We start from the raw sequence: 26,481 nt of genomic DNA on the forward strand, positions 1-26,481 counted from the left end.
CAGTCGGGCTGGGGTGAAAAGGGCAGTGCAGTGGGTTACAGCCTACTCGTGGGGTAGAGCTAAGCTGGGATTAGTCCTCTTGAAGTGTTTGGGATTCTTGGCTCCTAGCATCATGTTTGGCCATACCAGGAATAAACACAGCGCAGTAACCAGACGTGAGGCTACAGCCACGTAAATAAAGTGCCAGTAGTGAGGTGACCTGGAACGTGGGGCCCATTGTTCTGCTGGCTGCCAGGATCTCAGCTGGCAGGGCCAGATCTGTGAGGGGAACTGGGCGTCTCTGCACTGCCCGTAGTGCCCTGTGCTTTGGGCACAGCCTGTTGGAGACTACGTGTGTTGGGGACGGATTCATAGGTGGCTGGGCTGCTCTTGGCCTGTACTCTTCTCCATTTTGGTGTCAGTTTGCATAGACACGGGCTTTTTATAGAAAGCCCATCTGCTGTTTTGAAATGTTTGGGTCCCAACTTGGTGACTCTCTCTTCTGGGGACTTGCCTAGACTCATTCAGTGACAGAAATCATGGCTGTGAGGTGGGATGACTTATTGGAGCTCCCAGCTGGGCTCAGTGCTTCTAAGTTTGATACCTGGCCCATTGCTGAAGCAGTACTGCTCTCGGGTGACAGAAGCTGAGGGTGACAGGGACAATGTGTTGGGATGTGGGTCCTTCAGATCCATGGGAGTGCTGTGCCTGGTTCAGCGTGGCTGTGAGGATGTGGGGAGGGGTGCTCTAGGGACACAGAAGGGGTGGCAGGGGGTCCTGGCCAAAAATGGGTCACTGAGCTCATGTTGAGCTCACTGCACTGGCTCTGACCTGGCTGGTAAAAGCCTGAAAGAAGCAGGTGCTGGTTAGTGAAGCTGCCTTGTGGGATCCTGAAAGCGTGGCAGCATCCATGGCCCAGATGTGGCCTGTGCAGAGCCCAGTTTTCTGTCTGCTGCATCTCCCCTTCCTGTGCAGGCAGTGCCCTCTGGGCACTCAGGCCCTGTGACTGCCCTTGGGGCCCAGTGTTGTGGCTGTTGCTCAGGCAGAGCCATGGTTGTGAGTAGTTTCTTCACCATCTTCCTCCTCCAATGCAGCAAGAGGTGGAGAACTTCAAGAAGGTGAATATGATCAGCAGGGAGCAGTTTGACACCCTGACCCCAGAGCCCCCCGTGGATCCAAACCAGGAAGTCCCTCCTGGTCCCCCCAGATTCCAGCAAGGTAAGAGATGGGGCATGAATGGATGGGACCAAATTTGTGCAGGCTTCTCATGCTGAGAGATTCTTGGAGGCTGGCTAGCAGCTGGGGAGAAGGAACTGGGCTCACAGGTGTAGTAGATTATCTAGTTCACAGAATATTCTGAGTTGCATCTTTCCCAGATTAATGCTCCCAGCTCTGTGGGGCTCTGGAAGAGGAGCCCAAAAGCAGGGGTGTCCCAGTGGAGTGAGGAAACCGTGGCAGACTCAGATGTAGTTCCTGGGATTTGGCTTTCCTATTGGACCCTATCTGAGTACTTGGAAGGCAGCTGCCTGCTGGACCTTGTTTGCCTGTGTGACACCAGGGCTGTGTCCTTGGGGACAGGGATTTGTTGCTGCTGTTAACCACTAGGAAGCAGATACCTTGTGGGGAGCTCTTTGCTAGCATTTGGGCTAGCATCTGCTGCTAGCATTTGGGCTTTCTGGCCAAACTGGATTTCGGGCTGCTTGTGTGGGAGAGCTGGGATGTGTCCCTGCATTCCTGCCCCTGCTGCTTCCCATCTGTGGCTGGTAGTGACGCTCGGTGCCCGGAGCCCAGCGTGACGGGGCGGGGGTTTCTCCCTGCAGTACCTACAGACGCTTTGGCCAACAAGCTCTTCGGAGTCCCTGAGCCTTCCACCATCGCCCGCTCTTTGCCCACGACTGTCCCAGAATCGCCCAACTACCGCAACGCCAGGACCCCCCGCACGCCGCGCACGCCGCAGCTCAAGGACCCGACGCAGACGCCCCGGTTCTACCCAGTGGTGAAAGAGGGCAGGACGATAGATGCCAAGGTGGGACCAGGCTGGGCTGGGGGACAGGAGCTGGGGCTCCCAGCTGGGGCCTGAGGAGGAAGGGAACACAACTGTGATGCACCATGTCTTGCAGACTCCACGGAAGAGGAAGACGAGGCACAGTTCGAACCCTCCGATGGAGTGCCACGTGGGCTGGGTTATGGACTCCAGGGAGCACAGGCCCCGGACTGCCTCCATCAGGTACCAGAGACAGGCGTGCAGGATCACAGAGGAGACAGAAATGGGAAAGAGAGGGAGTGTGCGAAGGAAGGGGAAAGCAGCATCTGATCTTGCAGGGGAGGTCTCATGTTAGGTGACTGCAGAAAGGACAGGGATCAAACCTGCCCTTCCTGGAAAGGCTTGGGGGAAATCGATGGCCTTGGAGAGTAGCAAGATGAGACTTGATTAGAAACATTGGTCACCTTCCTAGTAGAGTGCTCCATGGCTCATGTCCCAAACCCAGGATAGTGACAGGGCATGGGTGGGACCAACAGACAGGTGGGGTGGATTGTGACCCCCCCCTCTCCTGGGGAGGAGTGCCAAGGAAGGGTGCTGACAGGAGTCTCTCACACTCAGCTCCAGCCCCTCGGAGGGGACCCCGGCTGTCGGGAGCTATGGCTGCACCCCGCAGTCCCTGCCCAAGTTCCAGCATCCCTCGCACGAGCTGCTCAAGGAGAACGGCTTCACACAACACGTCTACCACAAGTACCGGCGGCGCTGCCTTAACGGTAGGGACCCTGCACTGAGGGGTGTCTGTGCTGCCGTGCTGGGGACAGGAATGAGGCAGGGATGGACACAGGCAGGGTTCTACAGGACAGCCCTGCTGGCAGCTGCTGTGTCCCCACGGTTTGTGAGGAGCATGGGCTGCACTCATGGTGTCCACTGCTGGGGCTGGGTGTCATCACAGTGCCACAGGGCCCTCCTGCACATGAGCCCCTGACTCCCTGGGAGAGGATTGGCTTTGTAATCATCCCCTCTTCCCCAAACAGAGCGAAAACGACTGGGCATTGGTCAGTCCCAGGAGATGAACACGCTTTTCCGCTTCTGGTCCTTCTTCCTCCGAGATCACTTCAACAAGAAAATGTATGAGGAGTTCAAGCAACTGGCTGTGGAGGATGGGAAGGAGGGATACAGGTAAGAGGGGAGTCATAGAGTACAGGTCTTTTCTAAGGGTTTGGCCTTCTGCAAATTGCCTCTGCCTGAAGGTGGGTCTGGGGTTGTTCTCAGCCTCCTGCTGCTGCCCTGTGTTGTGTGCAGCAGTGTCTGAACTGCACATGCTGCTCCCTTCCTAGGTACGGTCTGGAGTGCCTTTTCAGATACTACAGCTACGGGCTGGAGAAGAAATTCCGGCCAGACATATTTAAGGACTTCCAAGAAGAGACCATCAAGGATTATGAAGCTGGTAGGTGCCTCCTTTGGCTCCCCTGGGATTGGCTTTGATAGAGCTCAGCTGCATGGTCCTTCTGAGCCTCTACTTGTCATTTTGAGGAAGCCACCTAGTGCTGTAGGTTGAGGACTGGGGTGTCCTGTTGCTCAGTTCACAGGAGAGGGTTGAGTATCACCATTGTAAAGATTGCTGGGGCTTGGAGGAGGGCAGTGGGAGGCTGCAGCTCTGCCAGAGCATTCCTGTAGAGGCACCATTTCCTGTGGGATTTCTCAAGGCCCTGCAGTGGCTGAGCCTTGTCACCACCACCAAGTCAGCTGAGCCTGGGGACATCCCAAGTTGGGGGCTGCCCAGGACTGATGTAGGTTGCTTCCCTCCAGGTGTCCCATTTTGCCTAGGCTGTGCACACCAGCAGGACAGTAGGGTTTGTGGGGAAGCCTGGAGGAAAAGTGTCTTATTTGGTTTTTGTGTTGCTTACATCTGGATTGTTTTGGTTTTTTTTTTCCCTCCAGGGCAGCTCTATGGGCTGGAAAAGTTCTGGGCCTTCTTAAAATATTCCAAAGCCAAAAATCTGGACATTAACAGCAAACTGCAAGAATACCTCAGCAAGTTCAAGCGCCTCGAGGACTTCCGAGTAGATGTGAGTAGACAAAATTCCTGCACCACACTGATGGCCCCTGCAGACAGTCCTCTGAGGATGGAGGATTTTGGGGGTCCCCAAGTGGCAGGAGGGGGGGCAGTGACACCTACTGTCACTCCCAGTCATTGCAGCCAGGCCGGGAGCAAACTGCGGGATTGGAATATGGCAGTGTGGGGTAAGGGAGCTGGGTGAGCCTGTCCTCCCCGGTGAGAAGGAGGAAGGAGGACGAAAGAGAGATTTGATGGTTTGACTAGAGCCAGCATTGTGTGGAGCTTTGGCTCCCAAACTTCTGGACTGTGCCTCTGTGTGGGAAGCAGGTAACTAAGAGCAAGTTGTCACCACTGTGGTCAGTTTGTGGATGTCAGTCCATTTTTCTGTCAAACCTGGCAGCAGGAAATTTGGACAGGGAAGTCAAGTGCTTGGGGTGAATGTGTGTGTTCCTTGTGGGCCAGGGACAGAAGTTGCAATTGGAGGCTTGCAGGAAGGCTGTTTCCTGATCCTGGGGCAGGGGGGCACCTACATTTGGAGGAGGCTGTACTGATACTGGGGTGCTTCTCTTCCAGCCACCCATGGGGGAAGAAGGTGGACACAAGAGATACCCTACGACGTCAGGGGCAGATGGCAGGAAGCGCTACCCATCCCAGTCTTCCAGCAAAACGGTCAGCCAGTGCCCATCCAGCCAAGCCCACGCCTCACCCAGCCAGCCTGCACAAGAGGATGCCAAAAACCTGAGCCAGCAATCCCCTGCCCCATCAGCTGCAGAGTCGCAGACAGTGGGGAAGTAGAGAGGCTGCAGCGTCCGCTTCCTGCCGGGGGGTGGGGTGGGTTGGTGGGGAATGGCTCAGAGAAGGGCAGACGTGAGGGGGTGGGACAGGAAGGGAGCTGGAAGGTGGGTTCGCAGGAATAGGCTGCTTGGGAGAAACTTCAACGCACACGATTTTCTTCTCTTGTGGCTGGAAAGCAAAGACGATCTGCATCCAAAACACCATTTTGCTATTACTACCCTGACCAGAGCCAGACCCGCTCCCAGCAGACCCAACCTTTCCCTTCTCTCTCCTCCTGTGCACACACTCATGTCTTAGTGTCTCTTCAAAAAAATGTGTTCTGGCTGGGTTGGAAAGGGGAGATTTTTTTATTATTATATATATATATCAAGTTTTAAATTATTGCTAGAAGTTCGTCTGGATTTACCAAAACAAGTCTGCTCTGTGTGGCCCCAACGAGTCCCCTCTGTGTCCCCCTCGGATGGCGGGGCAGCCGCTCAGGAAGCTCGGAGGAGCGAGGTTCCCCAGTGGGGGACCGAAGCCACAGCGTGTGACGATGCTGCGGAGCCTCTGATCTCTGACCCGGCTGGCGTCTCCCATTCCACGTGCGGCGGTGCCTCCAACACCGACCTCTGACAGGAGCATCGCCCTGTTCGTTCTCCCCGCTCCCTTCTCCCCAGCGTCTTCACCTTCCCGAGGGTCTGGCTCTCCCTCTGTCCACCTCTCCCTTCTGTCACGGACAATTTGGAAGTCAACCAAAGGACCTTTGCCAAGGATAGGCTTGTTCTGACTCCTTCCTGCGAGGATGGCTGGTTGGGAGGCTGGCAGGCACCTGGACTCGAGCCTGTGTGGACGGTGTACCCGCTGCCCCAGGAATGCCCATCACTTGCAAAGACAGGACTTTGCTGAAGGAGCTTTTCTCTTCCTTTTCCCTTGGAAAAAATGACATAACAAAAAGAAAAAAAAAAACCCACAAACCCCTCTAAAACAACAACAGAAAAACTCTTTAAAAAAAGACACATCCCCCTTTGCTTTCTTCCTTGGAAATATTACTGAAGAAAAAAAAGGAAAAAAAAAAACCAACAAAAAACCCCAAAAACACACAAAAAAAAGTTGCCTTATGGTGGAGCTGGAGCGGGGAGGCTTGTTTGCTTCCTGCACCCTGGGGTGCACTGGGCTCTTGGCTCCCCCCAGGCCCAGAGACTCCTCACGGCATTGCTGCCGAGCTGATCTTCCCTGCGGCCTTTCCTCTGACCCCGCAGCTCGCTCGGATGCCTCCCCCCGTCACGGAGCCTCCCTGCCAGGCCCGAGTCTCCTGGGCAGGGGCTGAGGGCAGTCACAGCCAAGACTCGTGCTCACGCTGTAGTCGCAGCCCTGTGCTGGTGCCACGGCAGCCTTGTCCCGCCACAGCGACTGTTCCTGTCATGGCCTTGCTCGCACCCCCAGCCCTCCCTGGGCAGGAGGTGGCTCTGCTCCTGTCTGTGCTTCCAGCCTGGTTGGGGAGTGAGCAGGGAGATTGTCACAGCAGCTGGGGGGACTGGTCCTGGCTGTGAGCGAGGGCTGCTTCTGCTGTAGCCTGACAGGGAGTGAGGCAGCCCTGGGAAAGCTGTCCCACAGCAGTCACTGGCTCAGGGCTGCTGGTGGGACTTGAGAAGGGCTGAGCAGGACCTGCCTGGCACAGGAGAGCTCTCGCCTGGGTTTCCTTGTATGTTGTGTTGTGGAGGCGCCTGCATGGAGTCTCCCACTCAGGGCACAGTCCCTGTGCATTTCCAAGGGCTGAGGTGACACCATGTAGCTCCTTACTCAGCTGAGGCAGGGGGTGACTGCAGAGCTGCTGTGGCATTTACTTGATTCATCCTTACACCCAGCACCAGGTGGACTTCGGTGGGCAGACCCTCCCCAGGCTGTGCACTGGATCCTTTGTGAGGGGCATGTGTCAGGTGTGAGATCTCGGAGATGTCCAGTGCTACGTCTGGAGATGCTCCAGAGGTAGCACTGGAAAGTCGTGTTCCTTTCCAATCAGACCTGCTTGCCTTGCTGCCACCGTGCTCCTTCTGCTGGGTCCCTGGGATAGCAGGCTTGGCTGTGGCTCGGGCTCAATCCCTGTGAGCTCCAGAGCTGTGCTCCTGTGTGGAGTGGGCACGTGATGCACCACTCAAAGGGTGCAGATCCTTGTGTTGCCCTTTTTACAAAGTCCCAAGCTGGTACTGAACAGTGTTTTCCCGAGGGATCCAGCTGATCCAGAGCTGTGTCTCTTAGCTGGGAGGAGTCATCATCTCTCCAGGGCTGTCCCTGTGTGGCTGCAGGGTGGGTGGGAGCAGCCAGGAACTGAGAGCAGGAGCAAGAGGGGAAGCACGGCCAAGCTGTCCATCAGCAGTGGCTGTGGGTGCTTGTGGGGTCCTGGCTGAGGCCATCACTTCCCAAACTGACCCTGCCTCCAGGATGCCGCCTTTGTGTTGGCCGGTGGGCTGGTCTGACTGGAGTGGCTTCATGAACTGCTGCTAGAATCGAAAGCACAGCTGGGTTTGAGAGGCTGGGGAGCTGCTACTTGGCTGTTTCCTGGTGGTGTGATCCTGCCCTGGTCCATCCACCCCTGCCATGTCACCCTGCAGCTGGTACCACTCACAGGCCTGATTGCAGCAGGCGAGCCCATCCAAGGCCGTGGATCTCCGTTATGGCAGCAGTGCTCTGGGGTTGTGGGGTGGGAATTGGGCAAGACGGGCAAAAGTAACACTTGTACAGTGCTGTGGCCGTGACTGTTACCTCTGGATTTCCCCTCTTGTGAGCTGGAGTCAGATCTCTGAGGTTACGTTTAGAGGTGGGTTTGTCCCACATTTGGGAAGGAGGAGGCTGGAGAGTCAATCAAGGGCATTGTAGATGTGTTGCTGGTTGTTTGCAAGTGGAGGCAGGTCTGGATGTGCCACACGTGATCATTGCTGCTGTGTCTGTGCTCCTTTCGTTGGTGTGTGTGCGTGGCTCTCTTGAAGCCAATTGTCTGTGTTTCAGCAACAAATTCATAGGAAATGGGGAGGGATGAGCTGCTGCTATGGAGTTGTTGCTTGTAGAGCAGACTGTGGAATTGCTTGGGTTGTAGAAGAGGTAGGACATTTCCCAGAGAATTTCCAAAAATACTGATTTTAAATAATTTTTAATTTCTGATCCTGAGGCTCTAGTCTTGGCATGGAAATGTTTTCCCTTCCCCCTCTGCCAAGTCAGTGGTTTGTCACACTAATGTGTGCTCCCAGGGGAAGGTGGGTCAGAAGAGCAATCCCAGTGGTCCCAGCGCCCTCCAGGTTTGTGGACCGTGTGCCTTGTTTAGCTGTCCATGGGACAGCAGTGGGCAGGACAGAGCAAAGATGGACGTGACAGTCCGAGGCAGCTGCTGCTGGCTCACACCTGTCTTCCTGCAGGGAAGGGAGCACAGAACTGTTCCCTCCCACTCCGTGCCAGGGTGCGTGCTGGCAGAGGGCAGGGAGCTCCCAGGTGCGTGGTCTGTGCCCAGCTGGGTCACGAGTGGCTGCAGTGAGGCTCATGTCCCCACTGGATAAAGGGACAGCTGTCCAGAGGGGGTTTGTGTTTGAGGAAGCTCTTGCCCTTCTGCAGAGGAGGGAGTTAGGCCTTGCTTTTAGTCTGGATGCCTCACCTCCACCATGTGTTGTGCTTTTTTGAATTTTAGAGGACTGAGTGGTTGCACACGTGCTCCTGTGAGTGCTGATTGTCCCACAGCCCGCGAGGGCTGCTCAGTGCTGGTGTCCAGCCACTGGCAGAGCCTGGGGGGAGCCCCAGCTGCTTCTGGAAGGGCTGAGGGAGGCTGAGTCAGGGGAGCATTCCTCATCCTGCCCCTCTTCTCAGGAGGTCCTCCTTGCTGAGGTTAACTTGTCTTTAGAATGCAGGTGGCTGCAACAGGTACAGAGCTGTGGTGTGAGGTCAGAGTGGAGGTGGAAAGTGTGTTTTTGAGGAGGCTTTGTTGCTTTGCTGTGCTCATTTGGGGGAAAAAATTTTAAAAGTAATGATGCTGCTGCTCTAGTTTTGCCTATCCATCTCTTCTGCTGCCCCCCCTGGCACCTCTGGTGGCACCTTCTCACTGTAGCCCTTGGGGTCCCTGAGTTTCAGCACCTGCTGGGGACTGATTGTTGTACTGTAACAAACTGATGTGTTTAACCTCAGTGTCCTGCCACGTTCCACGTGGCAGTGCAGAGGGGGCCTTCTAGCTGTTAATGCCTTCCCAGTTATTTTATCAAAAGGAAAAAAAAGAAAAAAAAAGGAAAACTGTAAATGTAGCAAGCTGTGTTTGCAGTGCTTATTGTCTCCTGTCTCTGAGGCTGGTTATGTCACTTGTAACTGTTTGAAATGGATGCTGGGCTCTTCTTGAGAGGGTTGTTACACTTGATGTTAAATGCCTCACTGACTTTTTTTAAAAGATTCCAATACAAGTAACAGATAAAAGAATTCCTTTCATTTTTCTTTTTCTAAACAAACGTTCATCTCGGTGGTATGGAGCGGGTGGCTGGAGGGCAGCATTTCCAGGAGTAGTTTACAGTTTCACTTTCTACAGACACTTGAACATAGGACCGATGTATCTGTGACAAGCACATCCCCTTGGTGGGAAGCTCCAGAGGAGCAGGGAGTGCCCTGGGTGCCAGCTGGCCCCTGTGGAGTGTGCTGGGGTCCCTCCAGTTCCCCACGCTGTCCTCCTGCTCTCTCCCCAGGTGTCAGCCCTGCACCAGGGTGGCTTGTGCCAGTGGTGCCCCTCGTGGGGGGGGGTGCTTGGCACCACTTGGTCCCTCAAGCCTCCCTGCTGCAGCCCTGCTCCCTGTCTTCCCCCCCCCAGCCTGCCCTGGTCCCACTGGGCTTGGAAAGCTTTGGGTCTGTGGCTCAGAGACACCCACTGAGCTGCATCCCAGCGAGTGCAGCCTTCCGCTTGCTCGCCTGGAGCTAAGGGGGTGATGGTTCGATGTGCTGGCCCTTCTCAAACCCTATGTGTCCAACCTCAGCCTTCTGTTTCCCAAAACTAGAGAGTGTGTGCAACCTTCTTCAGCTGCATTTATAGTAGAGACAAACTTAAAATGACTCATCACAGACCATGTATCACTTGGGAGGAAAATCTTGTTAATACGGCCTGCTGTACATGATCCATCTCTGTCGATAGTACATAATCTTTGACCCATGTGCTAGGATCATCATCACGTATAAAAGGAAAAGAGAAAAATGTAAAATACTTGAATGAGAGCTTGTATTATAACATTAATATTATTCAGAGTATCTGCTTTCTAGGCTGATGTGATTCATTATTCTAGTAATGCTTTAGTCCTTTGTAATTTGTGGTAATTATGCTTTTTCCTTTTTAATACAAAAAAAATGTATAAAAATAAAAAGTTCAAAAGACAGTGGTGCCTGGGTTTTCTGTTCTGCTGACTTGCCCTCCCTAGGGAACTGTAGGTGGGTGACTGGGCTGGGTTCATCCTGGTGCAGTTGTGGGGACCAGAGAGCACTGGGGAAGTGACTTTGGCTCCACAGGTAGGGTTGGGCTGACCAATGGTCATTGCAGCACAGGTCAACCCTGTGTGCCTGTTCCTCGAGGGGCTGCTCTAGCACTGGGGGAAATGTGTTTTTCTTCCAAGCCCCCAGGCAGGACTGAGACTTAGGAAGATCCTTGAGAGAATTTACAGTGTCTTGGATGGTCTGTGGGTACTTGTGCATATTGTTCTGGGGGCTGCTTTCTTGGGTCCTTTCTTAGAGGGGTTCCTTAATCTCCACACAGCTTAGGACAGCAGGGACTCTGCTTTCCTTGGAAAATCTCTAGAATTTATTAGAATTTCGGTTGTATCTCGGAGCAAGGTGAGACTCAGCAGGAGGAGGTGATGCCATGAAGCACATCAGCTCCCAGCTCTCCTTCCATGTCCCACGAGGGGAAACTCCCTTTGCAGCTGTCTGTGGATCAGTGATGAGGCTGTGGCAGACCCAGTTCAGCCCTCTACTACCTCTGGTGCATAACTGCTCACAGGAAGTCAGGCCCTTGTTGCATGTGCAGGGGGGTGTTTCTAAAGCTGTGGCCCCAGGGATTTTCAATGGGGCTGCATCATGTGTCCCAGGTGCTCTGAGTCACAAAAGCTGGTTTAATTGTATCACACATAGATGGAGTGACTTTGATGTTTCCATAGAGTGAGTGCTGACAAGAGAGGCCAAATAATCACCTGTGGAGTCTGGTGCTAAAACCTTAATAATGAGAACCCCTGAGCCATGTGGTCCAGAACACTCCTGGCTCATACACAGGCAGCTGGAACCAAGGGACAGTACAAGTAACAGAGAAACAAAGCATTACATTTCAAAAATAGATTTCTAGAGCAGGTTGTTTTGCGAATGTCTTAGAAAACAATGGCAGCCAAAGTGCAGTCGTTCCAAAGCAGCATATTTAACTTCAGCTTCATGATTTGTTATGTGTGGACAAGAATTTGTTTCCTGATTAAAATACTATTTGACATAAATAATTGTCTCCCACTCTGCTCATCACCAGGCTGGGCAAGAGCTGCTGGGCTGGTTCACTCGTCTTTTTTGGGTGGCTCTGGGATGCTTTCAGAGAGTGGTGTGAGGCTGAGCAGGACCTTGTGTCTCTCAAAGGCTTTGGTCTGTCTGAACATTTTGTCTGTGCCGTGCAGAAAATCCAGCACTCCCAGCACTCCATAGCACTGGTTGAACCTGAGAACCAAACACAGATAAACATCACTGGAAGTTACTGAGGTTACCTTGCCCTTTCCATTCCTTTCTGAGCCCAGATAATGTCCATGGGATTTTTGCCCCTGCACCAGTCTTCCTGGCAGCTTTGTCAAAGCCTGGGTGAACCTTGTGCAGCTTCTCTCTGGTGCCATCATTGCCCAGAAATGGTGGCACTGAGCAGCAGCTGTTTCTCCTGGGCAGCTCAGAGCTGTGGGAGCATTGGACACCCACGCTACCATGCCCCACGTGCTCTCAAGACCTGGCTGTCCTGGGATATGGAGCAGATGTGCTTCCAGTTGGCACAGCTGTTCCACCCACAGTGTCTCAGCTCTGCAGTGATCCGTGTCCTGGCATGTGGTGACTGAAGTGTCCCCTGGGCTGGTTCTGCAGCAGGGGCAGACTTCTCTGGGCAGCATGTCTGAATGCAGTGCACACTGGGAGATGGGAATGTTTCTCCACTGCTCAGGTATGTATCCTCAAACAGTCTGCTGCAACTGCTCTCTCTCCAGCACAGGAGGCTGACAATCTCTGTCAGGAAGGGTTAATGGTGATTGTCTGGGCAAAGTGTAATCTGATCAGTGTCACTGATCCCAGTGTATGGGAGAGGGACAGACAGGCAGGCTCACTTATTTTACCTGTGTGACCTTGCCCTGCCTCTGTCTTTAGATCACATGAACAGTATTCTGAATTTCTAGGAAGAGCCTTGCAGAGAACTGTCCTTAACAGGGATGGAATCCCCTGAAATCCCAGTTTAACTGCTCTAAGAACTGGCAGCACTCAGCCTGCTCTCAGGTGAACTGGAGAGCTGCTCTGCTGGTGCATGAGTTAGGCAAACCCACTCGACCTTCAGAAAGGAGCTTTCCCTGCCAGTGGTGCCAGCAGAGAGGCAGGAGAATGGAAAGCTGAGCAGTGCTCAGACATACTTGAGGTGGTGGAAGTCGTGGAACTCTGGAGATGGCAGGAGGGGCAGGTGGTAGCCACAGTGAGAAATGCTTGTTGTTACAAGAGCAATGGAGAACCATGCTGAGATTGAAACAATATGAGATCCCATGATCATTGGGCCAGTCATGACAGGCAGAGTGTTGGAGACCTGGAAATGAGAAGAAAGTACCTCATTAATGGGTCCACTACAAGCAGACTCTCCTCTAGGAGCTGAATTGTCACCTGGTGATCCATCACACTGGTTTGTTTTGTGCAAACAGTGTAAAGGGGAGAAGATCTCTCTGCAAACACCTTAACTAAAGTTACATAATCATCCAAAAAGTAATAACAGAGATAAGAGAGTTCTACTACTGCAAACCATTGTCATAGCCCAAACTCCATAAGCCTGCAGTAGAAGTTAGACATGACTCCAAACCCTGGGTGAGTACAGCATGATTCCAGTAAGTCACTCTGGAGTCTGAGGTGTGAATTTCAGCTTCACCTTGGAATAATGCTGAATCTGCTCTTAGGAAACCTCACTGTGAAAGGGCATGGCCTGCAGACACACACAGCAATGTGACAAACCCTGCTGCATCTCTTCACTGTGTTCTGCCTGTGGCACAAATGGCTCTGGCTGCCCAGACCCAGCTGCATGCCCCAGCACAGCTCAGCTGGGCTCCTCAGTCATTATGCTGTCCAAAGACTGTCAGCTGGGGAGACCCTCAGAGCAGCCCAGGACTATTGGTAACAGGAGACAGAATTTTGAAGTGGAATCTTTTGAAGGTGGGATGTGTTTTCCTGAGAAGTCTCAGCTGGAGGGGTGTTGGGATACATTCCTTGCAAACACTGATCCCAGCAACCACCACAAAAATCCTGACAGATTTCCAAGTCCACACGATCCTTCAGGCAGTGTCTCATATCTCTTGCTGAAAGCACTGTCTGTGCTCCCAGTCCTCTTGGGGCTCATGGGAAGCCCTGTCCAGTCAGTTCCTTATCTACTGGAGGCCCTTGGATCTGTGCTCTGAAAGCTACTGGAGTCCAGTATAAACAATTACTGCAAGCCTCCAAGAGCCAAGCTTCTTGGCAATGCAGCTCAGCTTCCTCTTCCTAAGGAAGAAGCCCCTAAGGGCATGTTTTCTTCTCTTCTCTTACCATTCCACCTCACCCCACGGAAATCACACTCCACACAGCAACTGGAGGGTGACCATGGGAGAATCCACTTACTATGTGCTCTATTGGGTGAGCATAAATGGAGACCACACCGATGGGGGCTGTCCACTCGTGGTGCTTCTTGTGAATGTGCTTATACAGCACTGGGTGGTGAACAAGCCTAGGCAGAGGAAACAGAAAGGCAGGTTTTGAACGCAGCAAAAAAGGAGTAACAGAACACAGAATTTCTGCAGGGGACTTGCTTGTGTCTCCTCTAACATAAAGATTTCAGAGCAGCTGGCAATAAGAGTGTAGGACTCCTTGCTTCCTTTGCTCTCTTTGTATTGAGCCCTTATTCAATTAATGTGTCTGTTGGCTTATGATAAACTCAGGCCAGATAAATCCCATAAATCAAAGTCCCTGAATTACTTATTTACTCAAATCTGGGAGTACTATTAGGGGAATACTCACTTTATGCTTGCACTGTTTTGACTTTTTCTACTGGCAACTGTCAAAGAATCAGAATTTTCAGTTCCATGGGTCCTTGGTAAAAAACTGCATTTACATTTTTTTGGGTGCATTTGTCCTAAAGGGAAACCTACAGATTTCTGAGAGTACTCAGAAATCTTGTGCTTGCTTCTGCTTCTACTGTGCTTGCTTCTGCTTCTTTTGTCTTCCTTGCTCTAGTTCTGTCCTCTAATGATGGTGTCAGTGTTTGGAAATCCTGCAGTGTTGGAAGTCAGGCTCTGATTTGTAAGTGCTGTACAAGGGAACAGAGATCAGTCACTGACCCTTAATATTTTTGTCTTTCAGGATAGTCAGTCTTGTTCTTTTCAAAGAATGCTGGGTTACAGCTTCTGTGAAAAACTGCCTGTTCTGTTTCTTCCTTAGCATTTAAGCTGTTCCACCTTTAAAATTCTACCCATTTTTGTTTACTACAATCACTGGCAGCACCAAGGCCTCATGTTGTGAGGGTGGATTTCAGGACCTGTAAGGTTTCCCATATAAATACAAGATTGGTGGAACAGAGGGACGAGGATTATTGCTGTTGTAGGGTATGAGTATAATCTTAAAGGCATGGAGGAAAATCAAGCACCTGTTCCTGTGTTCAGCTCACCTGTGTGTATAATAGAAGAGAATTTCCTCTACTACAGTAAAAATGCTTAGCTCCACAAGAAACCATTGGAAGGTTGGTAATTCCTTGCTGAAGGTGTTTTCCCACCATTTCATGATGTAGAACATGGGCACAAGCATGGGATAGGAGACAAAGAACTGATTACCCAGCGCTGTGTAGATGGCTTTCCACAGTTTCTTTCTGTCCACCTGCAAAAGAGAAGTCAGGACTTGAGACTAAGAAAGAAGCAATGCAGTTTTAATTGGAAGGATGAAAAGCTTTAAGATTTGTAGGCAGCTAGTTTTGGGATCAGCTCTTTAAGAAGCAGTCAATCAGTAGCCTCATACCACAACTGCCTTCCTCCCTGCAGTGGGTATACAAGATTTGACTTGATCCTCCTGGAATCCTATCTGGTTGCAAGAGAAAGCATAACAGGTTCTTCTCCCCATTCCTGGCCTAAGAGACTGCAGAAAGTGTTTAGCCAGCAGAAAAGGCAGAGCGAGAAGTACTTACAGGATCATTCTTGCCCAGCTGAATGCGATAGCGAGTAATGAAAGTTGGCTTTCCTGTTATATCAGCCACCAGAAGGATTCCATTGAAGCCCCAGAAAGCAAGTGCAGGCACCAATGCAGCCCCTGTGGCATGAGGAAAGGGCAGAGATGTGTGAATGAATTGGGAACTATGGCTAAATCAGAAACAAAATACACTGGCACTGTACCCAGTTGCTGGGACCCAGATGTGCCAGGTGTGTGTCCCCTGACCCAACATGCTTTGAAGTGGAATATGGGTAAATTCTGACATCCAGGTAAGATCAAAGAATGGGAAGGAGGTTAGAGCAGACAAATGTCTCAGAGGTTGAAACTTGACATAATTGAAGCTAAGAAAAGGCTTTTCTAGGTGGCTGGGAGGCCTGTGTTGCTTTTAAACCCAAGTAGGATAAGGTTGACTTGCTCTAGAACCTTGCAAGGTCCCTACCAGTTCTGTTCACCAGCTGCTAATCACAGAAAAGAGTTTTGTAAGTACTACAGCAAGAGTAGAATTCACTAAATTTACTTATATTTTTAGTAATTAGTTCTACTGAGTCATTCAGTTCTCAAGGAGCAAAGTGTCTTCACAGGGAAGCCATTTCAGAAGCAGGAAAAAGATCAGATTTTTAATCTGCACAGGGTCCTGATGGTGACCCCATCCAAAAGCAGAACAGCTGTACCACATCACCTGTGGGTACCTTCCAAGCCAGTGCTTGTCAGAGGGAGGATTAGTGAGTTTGGGAAGCTTGTCCATGTCTCCCTTTTATATGTAACACATGGATGATTTCTCTTGAGAAGCATTGTTAAAACTCACCAACGAGGAAGATTGTCCACTCATCTCCCTCCATATGGTCATAGAACTCCAACCATGCTGTTTGCCAGAAATTGCCTAAAGTTATATTCTGCATAAACCTGTGGGAATAACAGTGGTTGGTTGCCCATCTATTCATCCACTTTTCCCCCTTTCCACAGAAAAGTTTCTCCTCAAGCTGCTTTGCTTGAACATTCTTACCAAGAAGCAGTGTTCACTAAGGCAGTGAACATGAGCAGGCCTGTACTGAAGACGTAGGCAGTGATCCTCAAGGCATCCGAGAGCTTCTTTCCCTGTGAGAAGCAACAAGAGTAAGCACGTGCTGCTGTGTTCTGCCCTGGCATTTTTGGTATTTGAAATGATGAAGGCAGTCCTGTGATGGCCTGTTTTGCTTCACACACACTCTGAAGAACACAATAACAAAGCTGTTGTGGGATATTGTGTATGATCATCCATCTGTCATGCTTACAGAGATCTGGTGCATGACTGATGTGGAATTTCATTGGAGTAACCAAAGGGAGAGAAAGGACCACTGATTTTTTTCCCTCTCTATTTGGCATATTGCTCAGTACCTGGAGGGCTATAGTGTTTGGTTCTGGATAACTCAGAGCAGTGGGAAAGGAACACTGAGCAATAAGGAATGTGCTCCATCTCAGCACCTCCCTCCCTCAGTATTTTCTCCCTCCCAGGATGCAGTGTTTTCTCCCCACAGCAGTCAAGAATTGCTGTGCTCAGATGACCTGGTTAACAGGAATAAGTATATTCAAAAACCAGTATTCAATATATTTGAATATTTAAATATTCAAAACAAAGATGTTTAGCAAATATACAACAAATTTATAATTAATGATCTGTCTTTTGGAGTAGTCCAAGTTGGAATTGGTTCTGGAGCGCAATTAATTTGATTTTCGTGAGTGAATATGAATTATATCTATCTGCAATGTAAATGTTTTTTAAAAAATCAATGCAATAGTATAATAACCAGCTATTGTCTTCTTCATTCCTCTTCCTTCCTGTTTTTTAACTGTGGTGTTGTGCAGCACAAACAGACTGGAGTGAAAACAGTGTGATTCATAGCTGCTGTCCTGCTCACCTCCTGTCAGAGAGGACAAACAAGAGAGGCAGCTCTGAGAAATGCCAAATGCAGGTGATTTAGGGTAATGCAAGATAAAGGAATCCTCTTTACATGGCTTTTAGATTTTGTAACAGCTACAGAACATTAAATGTGGCCCAGGACTTATAAGCAATATTTATTTGTCCCAGGACAGAACTTTGCTTTAGCACTGAAACATTCACTATTAAAACAAACAACCAACTAGTTCCTCCTATCACCTCCTTTTTTTTTTTTTTTTTTTAATCGAAAAAGCAGATAGGGAGGAAGAAACTGACAGGACTCTTGTCCTACAGTTTGATATTTGTGAACCCTATGGGTTTATATGAGAGCAGTGCAATCAGCTGCCACTGTTATTACTGGGGGTACTGAAGTGCAAATGCCAGGCTGGCAAAAGCCTCTCCTCCAGCATCAGACAGTGCCTGCTGGATCCTGGACCAGAGATTTGCTCTCTTAGCAGTTTCATAATTCCAGCTGCATCCATGTTATGCCCCATGTATGCTAATGTAAGACTTTTTTAATCTTTAGACCCCAGACCATCACTTACATATTCTTTAGAAAAAAAAAAAAAAAGTTACAGAAGTTTTAGAAAGCTTTGAGCTTTTTAACAGACTCGTATCCTATAAATCGTTTTTCTCCTGGGATGAAGAGCATACCAAACAAAAATTCTGTCTTACAAATGTTAGAATTTCCAGTTAGCCCAAATAAGGTTTCAGTTGCTTTAACATCCTCCAGCTCAAGAGTTTCAAACCTTTGTAACTCCTAATAGTCACAGACACTGTGCATGTCCTGCTTTGAGACAGGACAGAGAGGAGCTAAAGTTCAGCACTTCAGCTATTTTAACAGCCCTTTGGCTAGAAACTGTCTTGTTTTAAGGCTGTGTTTTTATTGTGTATGATGAAGTGATTACATTAATCCCACACACTATAATTACATGAGATGTAGAAGTAGAGAAGTTTACATAGAAAAAAAATCTTGTTCATCAAGTCCAAGTGCTTAATACCCTGTTTCTCCTCATGCCAACAGCTACAGCACAGTAGTTTCCAAACTAATTCATGGATTCTTGCTCTTAAAGTGCTTGTAGAAGTTGGCAAATTCCTTAAGTGCAGAACAGGGCTGCTGCTGGCAAGGTAAAGAGACTGGGGCATATCAGCTGGCCATAAGAGCTTAGCAGGACCACTCTGAGGACCAGGCCCAGTGAGGTGGCACAGCTTCTGTTTATGGGGGACTGTGGTGGGTTCTTGCCAGGAATGCATAGATAACAGGTCCTTCCCCACTTGCTGCTGCAGATGCAGTACACTGGAAGGGAAAAATGCTGGGGAAGTGTTGCTTTCGTGATAAGAGATGAGCTCCTAATTATGCAAAAATGTTCGGAATGAGGATGTGTCTGTCACTTCTCTTAGAAGATGATTCAACACATTCAACCTTACAAAGCACCTGCATGACAAACGATGAGCTTGAGCCTTTACCTGCTTCTGCAGCTCAGTGGTGGAGGAATATCCAGAGTCTGTTTCCATCTGAAATAAAAGGTGATCTAAGTAAGTGAACCTTGGCCAGCTGGAGAGTCACAGAATATGATGCAGACAACAGCAAATCACCTCCACTTGCTGTTCAGTGCTAAAAGTGTAAAATATTTGCTCTCTGTGCCATGTCCTGTCCTGCTCCATCCTTCGTGTGTTGGCCATGGAGAAAGGCTGAGTTCTTGAGAAGAAAAATGCCCTTATATCTTGAGGAGTTAGTAGTGTCCCAGAAGATTAACAGGGATGCAAGGAAAACAAGGAAAAATGGGAGAACAGCCAAAACCAAAGTTTTGCTTGTGTCAGTGGTGTGTTGTGGTAAGACTTCCTCCCTTGATCTGGCCCAGGAATACACTGCAGCACCCAGTAGCTACTCCAGCCCTTCCCAGGCTGTAAGGAAATGATAAAAATGTGGGACATATGTTCTTCCATAATTACAACATGCAATTAAACAAACAGGGATGAAAACAAATTGAGTTTGGGCCACAGAGAGTTAACACAATAGAGCCCCACAGCCTTCACTCAAACTGAGTTACAGTTTAAGAACATGATAAGTAAGAAAATAATCTTTGCTTCAAGTCCTGCTATGGTCACATAGAGAGTTAAAGTCCTAAGTGGGCATGTGGCTGTCTCATAATGAATCTCCCTGCATTTGGCTCTGGCTTGACCCTTTGTTGATGGTTTTGTTAAAAGAAATTTTAAAAATCTATCAAACCCAAGGTTTGAGTAGCTGCTGGGACTTCACTGCTGGCCATAGCCATAAAGGGATCTGCATTTCAGGCCATGTTCTGGCTGCCCTAGGGATTATTGCATAGTTGTTTTTATATTTCTGCAGTCTTATAATCAAATATAATTAGCAAAAGTTAACAAAACATTCCTTAATATTTTCTTGGTTTCACATGGTCTTTAAGAACAAACACACAACTTCTAGTAACATGACAGCCAGATTACTGAGGATTGCAGAACTTAATCCATTTTGCTTTCCCTACTCAGCAGAATATTCAAGCACAGCCAAACTGTTACCTAAAATACAAAGGCACAGAGAAGGTTCAAACGTTCTTTTCTAGGATACAAACAGTTGGAAAATTACTCATTAGGAAGATGATATTCTATTACCTTGATGATGGAGGGAAGCCTCTTGGGAGGCTTGCAGCTTTTCAGAAAGGAGGAATAAACTGTCAAAAAGAAATCCTGTATTAGTCAGGAGGTTTAGATTTGAAATTATAGCCTTCTGGGTATGTTCTTACAAATACAACTCTGTTTATTGACAGGTGTTCCCAGCTCTGTTACTTTACATATTAGTATGCAGGTCAAAGGGCATGAGATAGTAAAATTAGACACCTTCCTGCTTACTCACAGACACAAAAGAGCAAGACCAGCCCACCATAGCACACAGTTTAGTGGAAGAAACTGATGTTAGACAGTTCTGAGAAGGAAAAAAGAAAAATAAGGCAAAAAGGGATTTGAAACTTGAAACTCTGAGGCCAACTCCCAACTCTGTATTTCAATACTAGGGCTGGAGGTACTCCTATGGGAAATGCTAAGTTTTGGTAGCAGCCTTAAAAAGAAACCAAATCCAATTTCACTTTGTGTCCCTTGGCCAAAAAAGGTAGTGTGAGAGGTGCCCTAAAATGCTATTGCTTAAAATGAGAATGTACTGGGGAATCTGCAGTGTCCCAGGGCTTCCTGTCCTTCCCCAGACAGAGCTCCTCACTACTGCACTTCGTGAGCTACCACAGCCAGTCTGTGGGATTTGCTTTTCCTCTCATACATTGCTTGCCAATCACAACTTTATTGATAAAATACAGCTGAACTCTAATATATCTGATGAAGAATACACATAAGAAACAACCAAAAAGAGAACAGCATAAAGAACAGGCCACAGGCCAAATTTAAATCAATCTTAATTTTTAAAAGACCTTGTAATCACGTCTGTTACATAACATCCACTACATGCACATCTTGTCCCACAGGTCCTCTCAGGGCAGGTGTGCCCACTGCCTCCAAGAAAACACTACTAAAACTTGAAATATGTAAGGCTTGAATAATCCATTCCTTTGAGGCTTTGCTCCGTTCCAGCTTTCTTAACAGGTTGTTCAGAGCTTTGAACAGCTCTGTGTCTGCACAGAGGGAGATTTCACAGCTTCTCTGGGAAATCAGTTCCAGTATTTGACAGCCTTCACTGTAAGTTTTTTCCACATGGAATTTTTTTTTATTATAACTCCTATTATTTGCTCTTAGGCTGTGCACATCCCCATCTTTACAACCACCCAGTAGGGAGCTGAAAAGAGCAATATCCAATTATTCTGCTGGGACAATAAAGTAAATAGTGCTGGCCATAGTTTTCTGTGGTTAAAGAGATTATTCTGCTCTGACGACTTTGTAGCAGACAACATTAGATTAGGAGAGGCAGATGTGAAAGGGGAACTTCACTGAGCTGGAAGGCTGATCCTCCAGAGCTTCCTCCATCCAGCAGAGCTGACTCAAACCTGCTGAACCTTTGCATGTGAAGAGTTCCAGAGCACAGCACTATAGAAAATGTGACTCTGCTTTGAGTTTTTAGGAGAAGGAGCTATTACTTGATTGAGTCACATATTATGTGCATTTAGGAAAGAGTCAAAATTACAATCACATTTCTAGTACCCTTTTAAAAATAATCAATTTATGACAGAAGGCTGGCTTGGGCAAAGACTTCTACTTCAAAGCAGTGCTGCCACATCTGCTTACCCTCTGTTTCAGAACACTGCCTTTATTAAGCCTCTTTTCAGGATAAAATTTTACATTATTTACATTAAACCCAGGAAAAATTGGATAGAGTAGGTTTTCCCCAACATCTCATTACCTACTCTTTTTTTATTGTGTAATGTCTCCCCTGATTCAGAATACACCAAATACATTTAAAAACCATTAATGTAACCATGGCTGTTTCAGCAAACAAAAAAGTCATTCAGCTGCTTGGCACTGCTCTCATGTTGGCATATTTTACAGCCCCAAATCAACCACTGAAGCTCTCAGCTGCCTGCAGCTATTTCCAAATATCAGCTAGAACCACTACTGCTTAAAAAAAAAGTTCCTTTACAGTTATTTTGAATTAGATAACACAAAATTTGATCCAAAGCAAATTCTCAACCCTAGAGTAAAAGTAATTGCTTTTCCAATCAGTCTCTTGACATTAAAGGGGAAACATACACTAGTCAAACAAGAATTCTAATACATTTTTTAATATTATTATTTCAATGTGTAACTTAATTTGCTCAAAAACTGTTCATTAAGTCACAGATCTTGTTTTCATTGAATTTTTCACTTCTGGTACTGAAAAAAAAGCTAGCTTGTCTAAGTCATGTTTTAAAATGCTCAATATAATACATAATATAATGTTCAATACAATCTGAGTATAATCTGAAAAAAACCCTGCTGCATTTTTTTACTTTTTCTTTCTTACATGTGAATTATTATTTATGCTCCATGCCTGCTGTTCTCTTCTACTTCTGGTGCCCAGACAGCCTCAAGCTGAGGCAGCACAGGTGCCCCTTCCCTGTACTGCACCCACTGCACTGCATCCTTCTGCCACCAGCCACAGACCTGCACGGCAGGCACAGCTCAGAACAGCTCCATGTGCTGTGATGGACTGGCTGCCCACCCCAGCTCCTTGGGATTCCTCGTGCCTTCCTCCTGAAGCCTCTGGTGTAGGTCTTACTTCACTGAAATCAACCTTTATATGGCACAGACAGTGGAAAACTGCTCCTGGGAGAGCAAAGGCTGTGAAAGTACAGAACATACAGAACAAAAAACACAGGACCACTTACCTGGTCACCTGAACAGCTGCATATCAGCCACTCTGTGTGGACAGACACAGGACCAGCCGTGGTGTTTGAAGTCCTACCAAGCACTGCACGGTTTTAGGGGAACCCGTTCCTAGAAAAGCTGACAATGGACTTCACACAGACATGACATTGCCTTTTAATGACTTCCTCAAAGACTCCATCATATCTTTTCAAGCACCCTTGAACTCTGGCTGCCTGTTCTTTGCTCACCACCTGCTGATGGTAGCCTAGGAGAGGTCTTTTTGTCTGTTCAGAGCAGAGTTCAACTCCTCACTTTTCACAACTGCTGTCGAAACTTTATGAGGGTTTAGGCAAGGGCAATGGGGGTGTGTTTCCAAGCAGGAGCTGCCTGTCCCCTCCCAGACAAGTCATGTGAAGCCAGTGCCATGTCACTGTTAGTGCTGGCAGTGTTCCCCGTGTGTATGTGCATGCTGTTACTCAGTTAAGCACGTGGAATACATTGATTCTGCAGGTAAGTTTTTCATCGTTGTACCTGAGAATAAAAAAGCCACCAACACCCTAAAGGTAAGTAGTTTTTATAATTCACTAACTCATGGTTGGAGCACAAAATAGCTACTGCCAGTGCAACTGAATGGGTCAAAGGTGTATTTGTTAAAAGCAATAAGGGTTACTGTGGAATTTGGCAAAAACCCGGCAGTCCAGTTTTAATCCTGTTGTACTAAATCTAAAAATTACTCCAACTCTGTTGCTACACAGTGCCTTCAACCAGTAACAGGCTTTGCTTGCATGGGTAAGATGAAGACACACATAGGTTAGCATGTGCTTGGGCTCAGTTGTCTTTAAACATGATGTTTACAGACCATACAGTGTGTAATTATGGTATTGCAGAGAGCAAGATGTAATTTACAGCAGCATCGATCTTTCTTATGCAAATGTGGCCCCAATCTGTTACTTAGCCCATAAATAGTGCCCTGTTAAAAACGAAGCTCTGAGAACTGAAGGTGTTACTATCACAACTTTTCCAGATCTCTTTTTCCACAGGAGGAAAAATAGGGAATACTACCTCTGCCTCACAGTTAGCCTTGTTTGCCCTTCACAGGTGAAGCAACACACACTCTTCCTCTGTAACACCTCGTGCCAGCAGAGCTGGAACTGCAGAGAGCTCTGCAAGAGTGAACAGCGTTTAACACTGTTACTGTTTCCATCGTCACTTTCTCTTGACTAATTCCAACTATTCCCCGGTAGGGACAGAAGTTGTAGTTCTTTGCTGTTGCTACTAACTGGTATTTATCAGACAGAGCAGGCTCAACGGAGAGGAACGTGATTCCTTCAAACTATTTACTCACGTGCAGAGGAGGAAGTGGAAATGAGCATCTCAAGAGAGGGGTGCCATAAGGATAATGTCCTCAGCTGATCCTTAGATTTGAGCTTGCAGGGGGAGGGCTGTTCATCCAACAGCCAATAGTATTTGATAAGAGTGAATTTCAGACATCAGTGTTCCTTTTGAACCACTGCTCAATTCCAGCATGGGTGATCTCTGAAATATTCATACCCATAGGGACAACTCAGCACATTAGTCATAGGGTTGTAAATGCCATTTAACTTCTGCTGCAATTTTGTGTCTAGCACAGGTTGTCACGAATCAAACTGCTGCTTCTGCCTGCTGGCTGCCCTGTGCTGGTGTCTCCACCACAGACACTCCAATGCTGCTGCAATCTTTGCTGAGCCATGCAAGAAGTCTGATTTCTTCTCAGCAAAAAAAGCTTTTTGATCAGACACTTCCTAACACAACTTCGTTCACTCCCCAGAGTTTTTTTAACAGTCACTGGTTGTGTCACTGTTTGAGAGGAACAGGGGAAAATCTATGAAGTATCTTTCAGGGCACTGGACAAGCCCATACTGGTAGCTCCTCTAAGGCTGAAGAGGAATCTGAACTTGGCACACATCACCCACTGCCTAATTCCCTGCATTCTGAACCAGACTTCTCACCCTCTGCCAGGGCACGTGTGCCACCACCTAGCACTGCAGCGGCTGCTTTGGGAGCACCTGTGGAACAACAGAAGGGTGAGGAAAACATAAATTCACCTTTCAGGATTCCCACAAGTACGTTTTCTTGTGGCACTGTGAGCAAGCTCTAAAGAAAACGCACGACAGGACATGCAGCTCAAGCTGCCCAGTGTGAAAATGTTGAGCTAAAGACCTTTATTCCACCTTATAATGCAGCTCTACTCTCATGTGTAGATGTGAGGACTCTTCAAGACTTGCTTTGGAGTGCTGGAGCTGGAGGCAACCTTGGTAACCTCCAAATACAGAAATGATGGGACTTTTTACAGAGCAGGGTGCCTCTTCCAGCTATTCTGAATCTTTATTAGCCATGTCATGTTTGAAAAAAATTCTAATCTCATCAAGCAAAACGCGTCTCCAGTGCTTGCAAACATCCTTGAACAGCTTTTTTTTACAGACAAATTTTTACACACTACAAATGCAATTTATCACAGGTGATTATTGCCTGCAACACATTTTTATTACAGTACCAAGGCACAGATATTTACAGTGGCCTGAGGAGATGCATCCTCCCTTTTCCCCTGGATTCAACATCCCTTCGAGTGCCGGGTTTACGAGCAAGAAAAACGACTCTGAACTCTTTTGGGAAATAAAAATTTCACCTTATATTTACAGGGTGCTGTAATCCAGCCTGCTGAATTTCCCTGCTAACAACACAGATTTCCTTGAACAAAACCCCAGACTCAGCTGACCACAGGCAGAAAGGTGGTTACTTTCTGGCAGTGTAGCATATTGCATGTTGCATAAATTGCACAACACCAGAGACCGCAGAGATAAGGCAAAACAGTAACTCTCTACCATCCCTGAAGATAAACTCTGAATCAAAATAATGCTCAATAAAGGGAATGTACCAAGATGCTGACAGCAGCAAGGTCACTCAACACAGCAACACTTGAAAAACCCTCTTCTTTTCTAAAGGCAACATTTCTGCTGAGGCATGAACATTAAACCTGAGACACTGAAAGATACCAATATCTGCTTTTGCAGATACTTTGATCAAAATGCTGGGCAAGTAGCCGAGATTCAGGGAAAGTCTCCCATATGGTGGGCAGACAATCCAGTACCAGAACATATATATTTATAGAGACACATATTTTATAGATATTTTATAGATGCATAGATATTTTACAACAGATGCAACCCCGTCCAGAAGGATGGTAGTCTAAAATAAAGGAAATACGATCTAAGTTTAATTAGTAGACGAGCTTCCAAATGAATTGCCTGCCATCAGCATGAGCCAGCAAAGCAAGTGTTGGCAGCCGTGTTACACAAGCAGTAGCTGCTGTACCAGCTACAACCTTCTGTTGCTAACGTAATTTAAATTCCATTCCTGGAACAGGAGAAGCCAGACTAAAAGTCTGCAGGTGAAGTAGGGACTTAAATGACTTCTAAACTCCTGCAGGAAGAAGCAGAACTTGCTCCATTAATGGGCTTGATACGCACTACACCGTAGGAGCAACGCGTGCCAGGACAGCAGCGGTTGCTCTCTGGGCTTTAGGAAATCCCCCTTGGCAAACAAACCCTCATCCCACTCCCACCCTGCGCGCCCGCGGCCTGGGAGCCCGGGGGGGCTCGGGCCTAACCCCGACCCGGGGACCCCCTCACCTCCCCTTGGTGAGGGAGGGGCGGCCGCTGCTTCTTTCGGGGACGCTCAGCCAGGGCCCGGCGCAGCCCGTGTCCCAAGGGATCGGGGTGCTGGGGGCTCCCCATGCTGGAAGCCCACCCCAGCCCCGGTGGGCGTTATGGCGACGCCTCCCTCAGGGAGCGGCGGCACCCAGCTTCCCCCCCCCCCCGCCCGCGGAGTTTGGACTCGCCCGCCGCTGGCAGCGCGGGGAGCCCGGGCGAGCCCAATAGCTGCATTGCGGGGGGCGCAGGAGGAGGAGAAGCACCAGCCGGCCAGGGCTGGGCGCATGCGCGGCGCGGGCACGGCGGCCGCGCGCACTAACGTACCCGCCCCCTCCCCCGCCCCGTCGCG

At 48.5% G+C, this 26,481-nt stretch overlaps 2 protein-coding genes across 7 annotated transcripts in view; one reads left to right on the plus strand and one right to left on the minus strand.

The window, feature by feature from the left end:
* LARP1 (La ribonucleoprotein 1, translational regulator) overlaps positions 1-10,180 on the plus strand; it is a 45,822-nt gene extending 35,642 nt beyond the window's left edge. For both annotated transcript variants that reach the window (XM_053956192.1, XM_053956193.1), the window contains exons 13-20: positions 1,074-1,197; positions 1,800-2,005; positions 2,100-2,206; positions 2,582-2,733; positions 2,995-3,139; positions 3,298-3,407; positions 3,902-4,029; positions 4,593-10,180. In XM_053956192.1, the coding sequence (XP_053812167.1) occupies positions 1,074-1,197; positions 1,800-2,005; positions 2,100-2,206; positions 2,582-2,733; positions 2,995-3,139; positions 3,298-3,407; positions 3,902-4,029; positions 4,593-4,814 (1,194 nt within the window). In that variant the 3' untranslated portion in view covers positions 4,815-10,180. The remainder of the gene's footprint in view (positions 1-1,073; positions 1,198-1,799; positions 2,006-2,099; positions 2,207-2,581; positions 2,734-2,994; positions 3,140-3,297; positions 3,408-3,901; positions 4,030-4,592) is intronic.
* FAXDC2 (fatty acid hydroxylase domain containing 2) lies at positions 9,882-26,407 on the minus strand. Of its 5 annotated transcripts, none has more exons than XM_053956198.1 (11): positions 26,112-26,407; positions 22,464-22,572; positions 19,774-19,832; positions 18,610-18,657; positions 16,231-16,322; positions 16,033-16,130; positions 15,205-15,326; positions 14,695-14,900; positions 13,653-13,758; positions 12,431-12,597; positions 9,882-11,489 (listed from the first exon to the last, which is right to left on the minus strand). In XM_053956198.1, the coding sequence occupies exons 4-11, from the start codon at positions 18,655-18,657 to the stop codon at positions 11,333-11,335; spliced, it is 996 nt and encodes a 331-aa protein (XP_053812173.1). In that variant the 5' UTR covers positions 19,774-19,832; positions 22,464-22,572; positions 26,112-26,407; the 3' UTR covers positions 9,882-11,332. The 5 variants fall into 5 exon arrangements, with proteins under 5 accessions (XP_053812173.1, XP_053812171.1, XP_053812172.1 ...); XM_053956196.1 differs by having other exon boundaries at positions 22,464-22,581; XM_053956197.1 differs by having other exon boundaries at positions 22,464-22,592.
* Between the last annotated feature and the right edge of the window lie 74 nt (positions 26,408-26,481).

Source organism: Vidua chalybeata, chromosome 15, assembly GCF_026979565.1.
Source record: "Vidua chalybeata isolate OUT-0048 chromosome 15, bVidCha1 merged haplotype, whole genome shotgun sequence".
Classification (NCBI taxonomy): Eukaryota; Metazoa; Chordata; class Aves; order Passeriformes; family Viduidae; genus Vidua; species Vidua chalybeata.

What these genes read in the sequence shown, in the direction of transcription:
- FAXDC2 (XM_053956194.1), bottom strand. Translation starts at nt 16,589, where the DNA reads ATGCCAAATAGAGAGGGAAAAAAATCAGTGGTCCTTTCTCTCCCTTTG. An exon ending in TTAGTGAACACTGCTTCTTG is followed by an intron (nt 16,131 to 16,230) that starts GTAAGAATGTTC and finishes TTATTCCCACAG; the next exon opens with GTTTATGCAGAATATAACTT. An exon ending in AGCTGGGCAAGAATGATCCT is followed by an intron (nt 14,901 to 15,204) that starts GTAAGTACTTCT and finishes TCTCTTTTGCAG; the next exon opens with GTGGACAGAAAGAAACTGTG.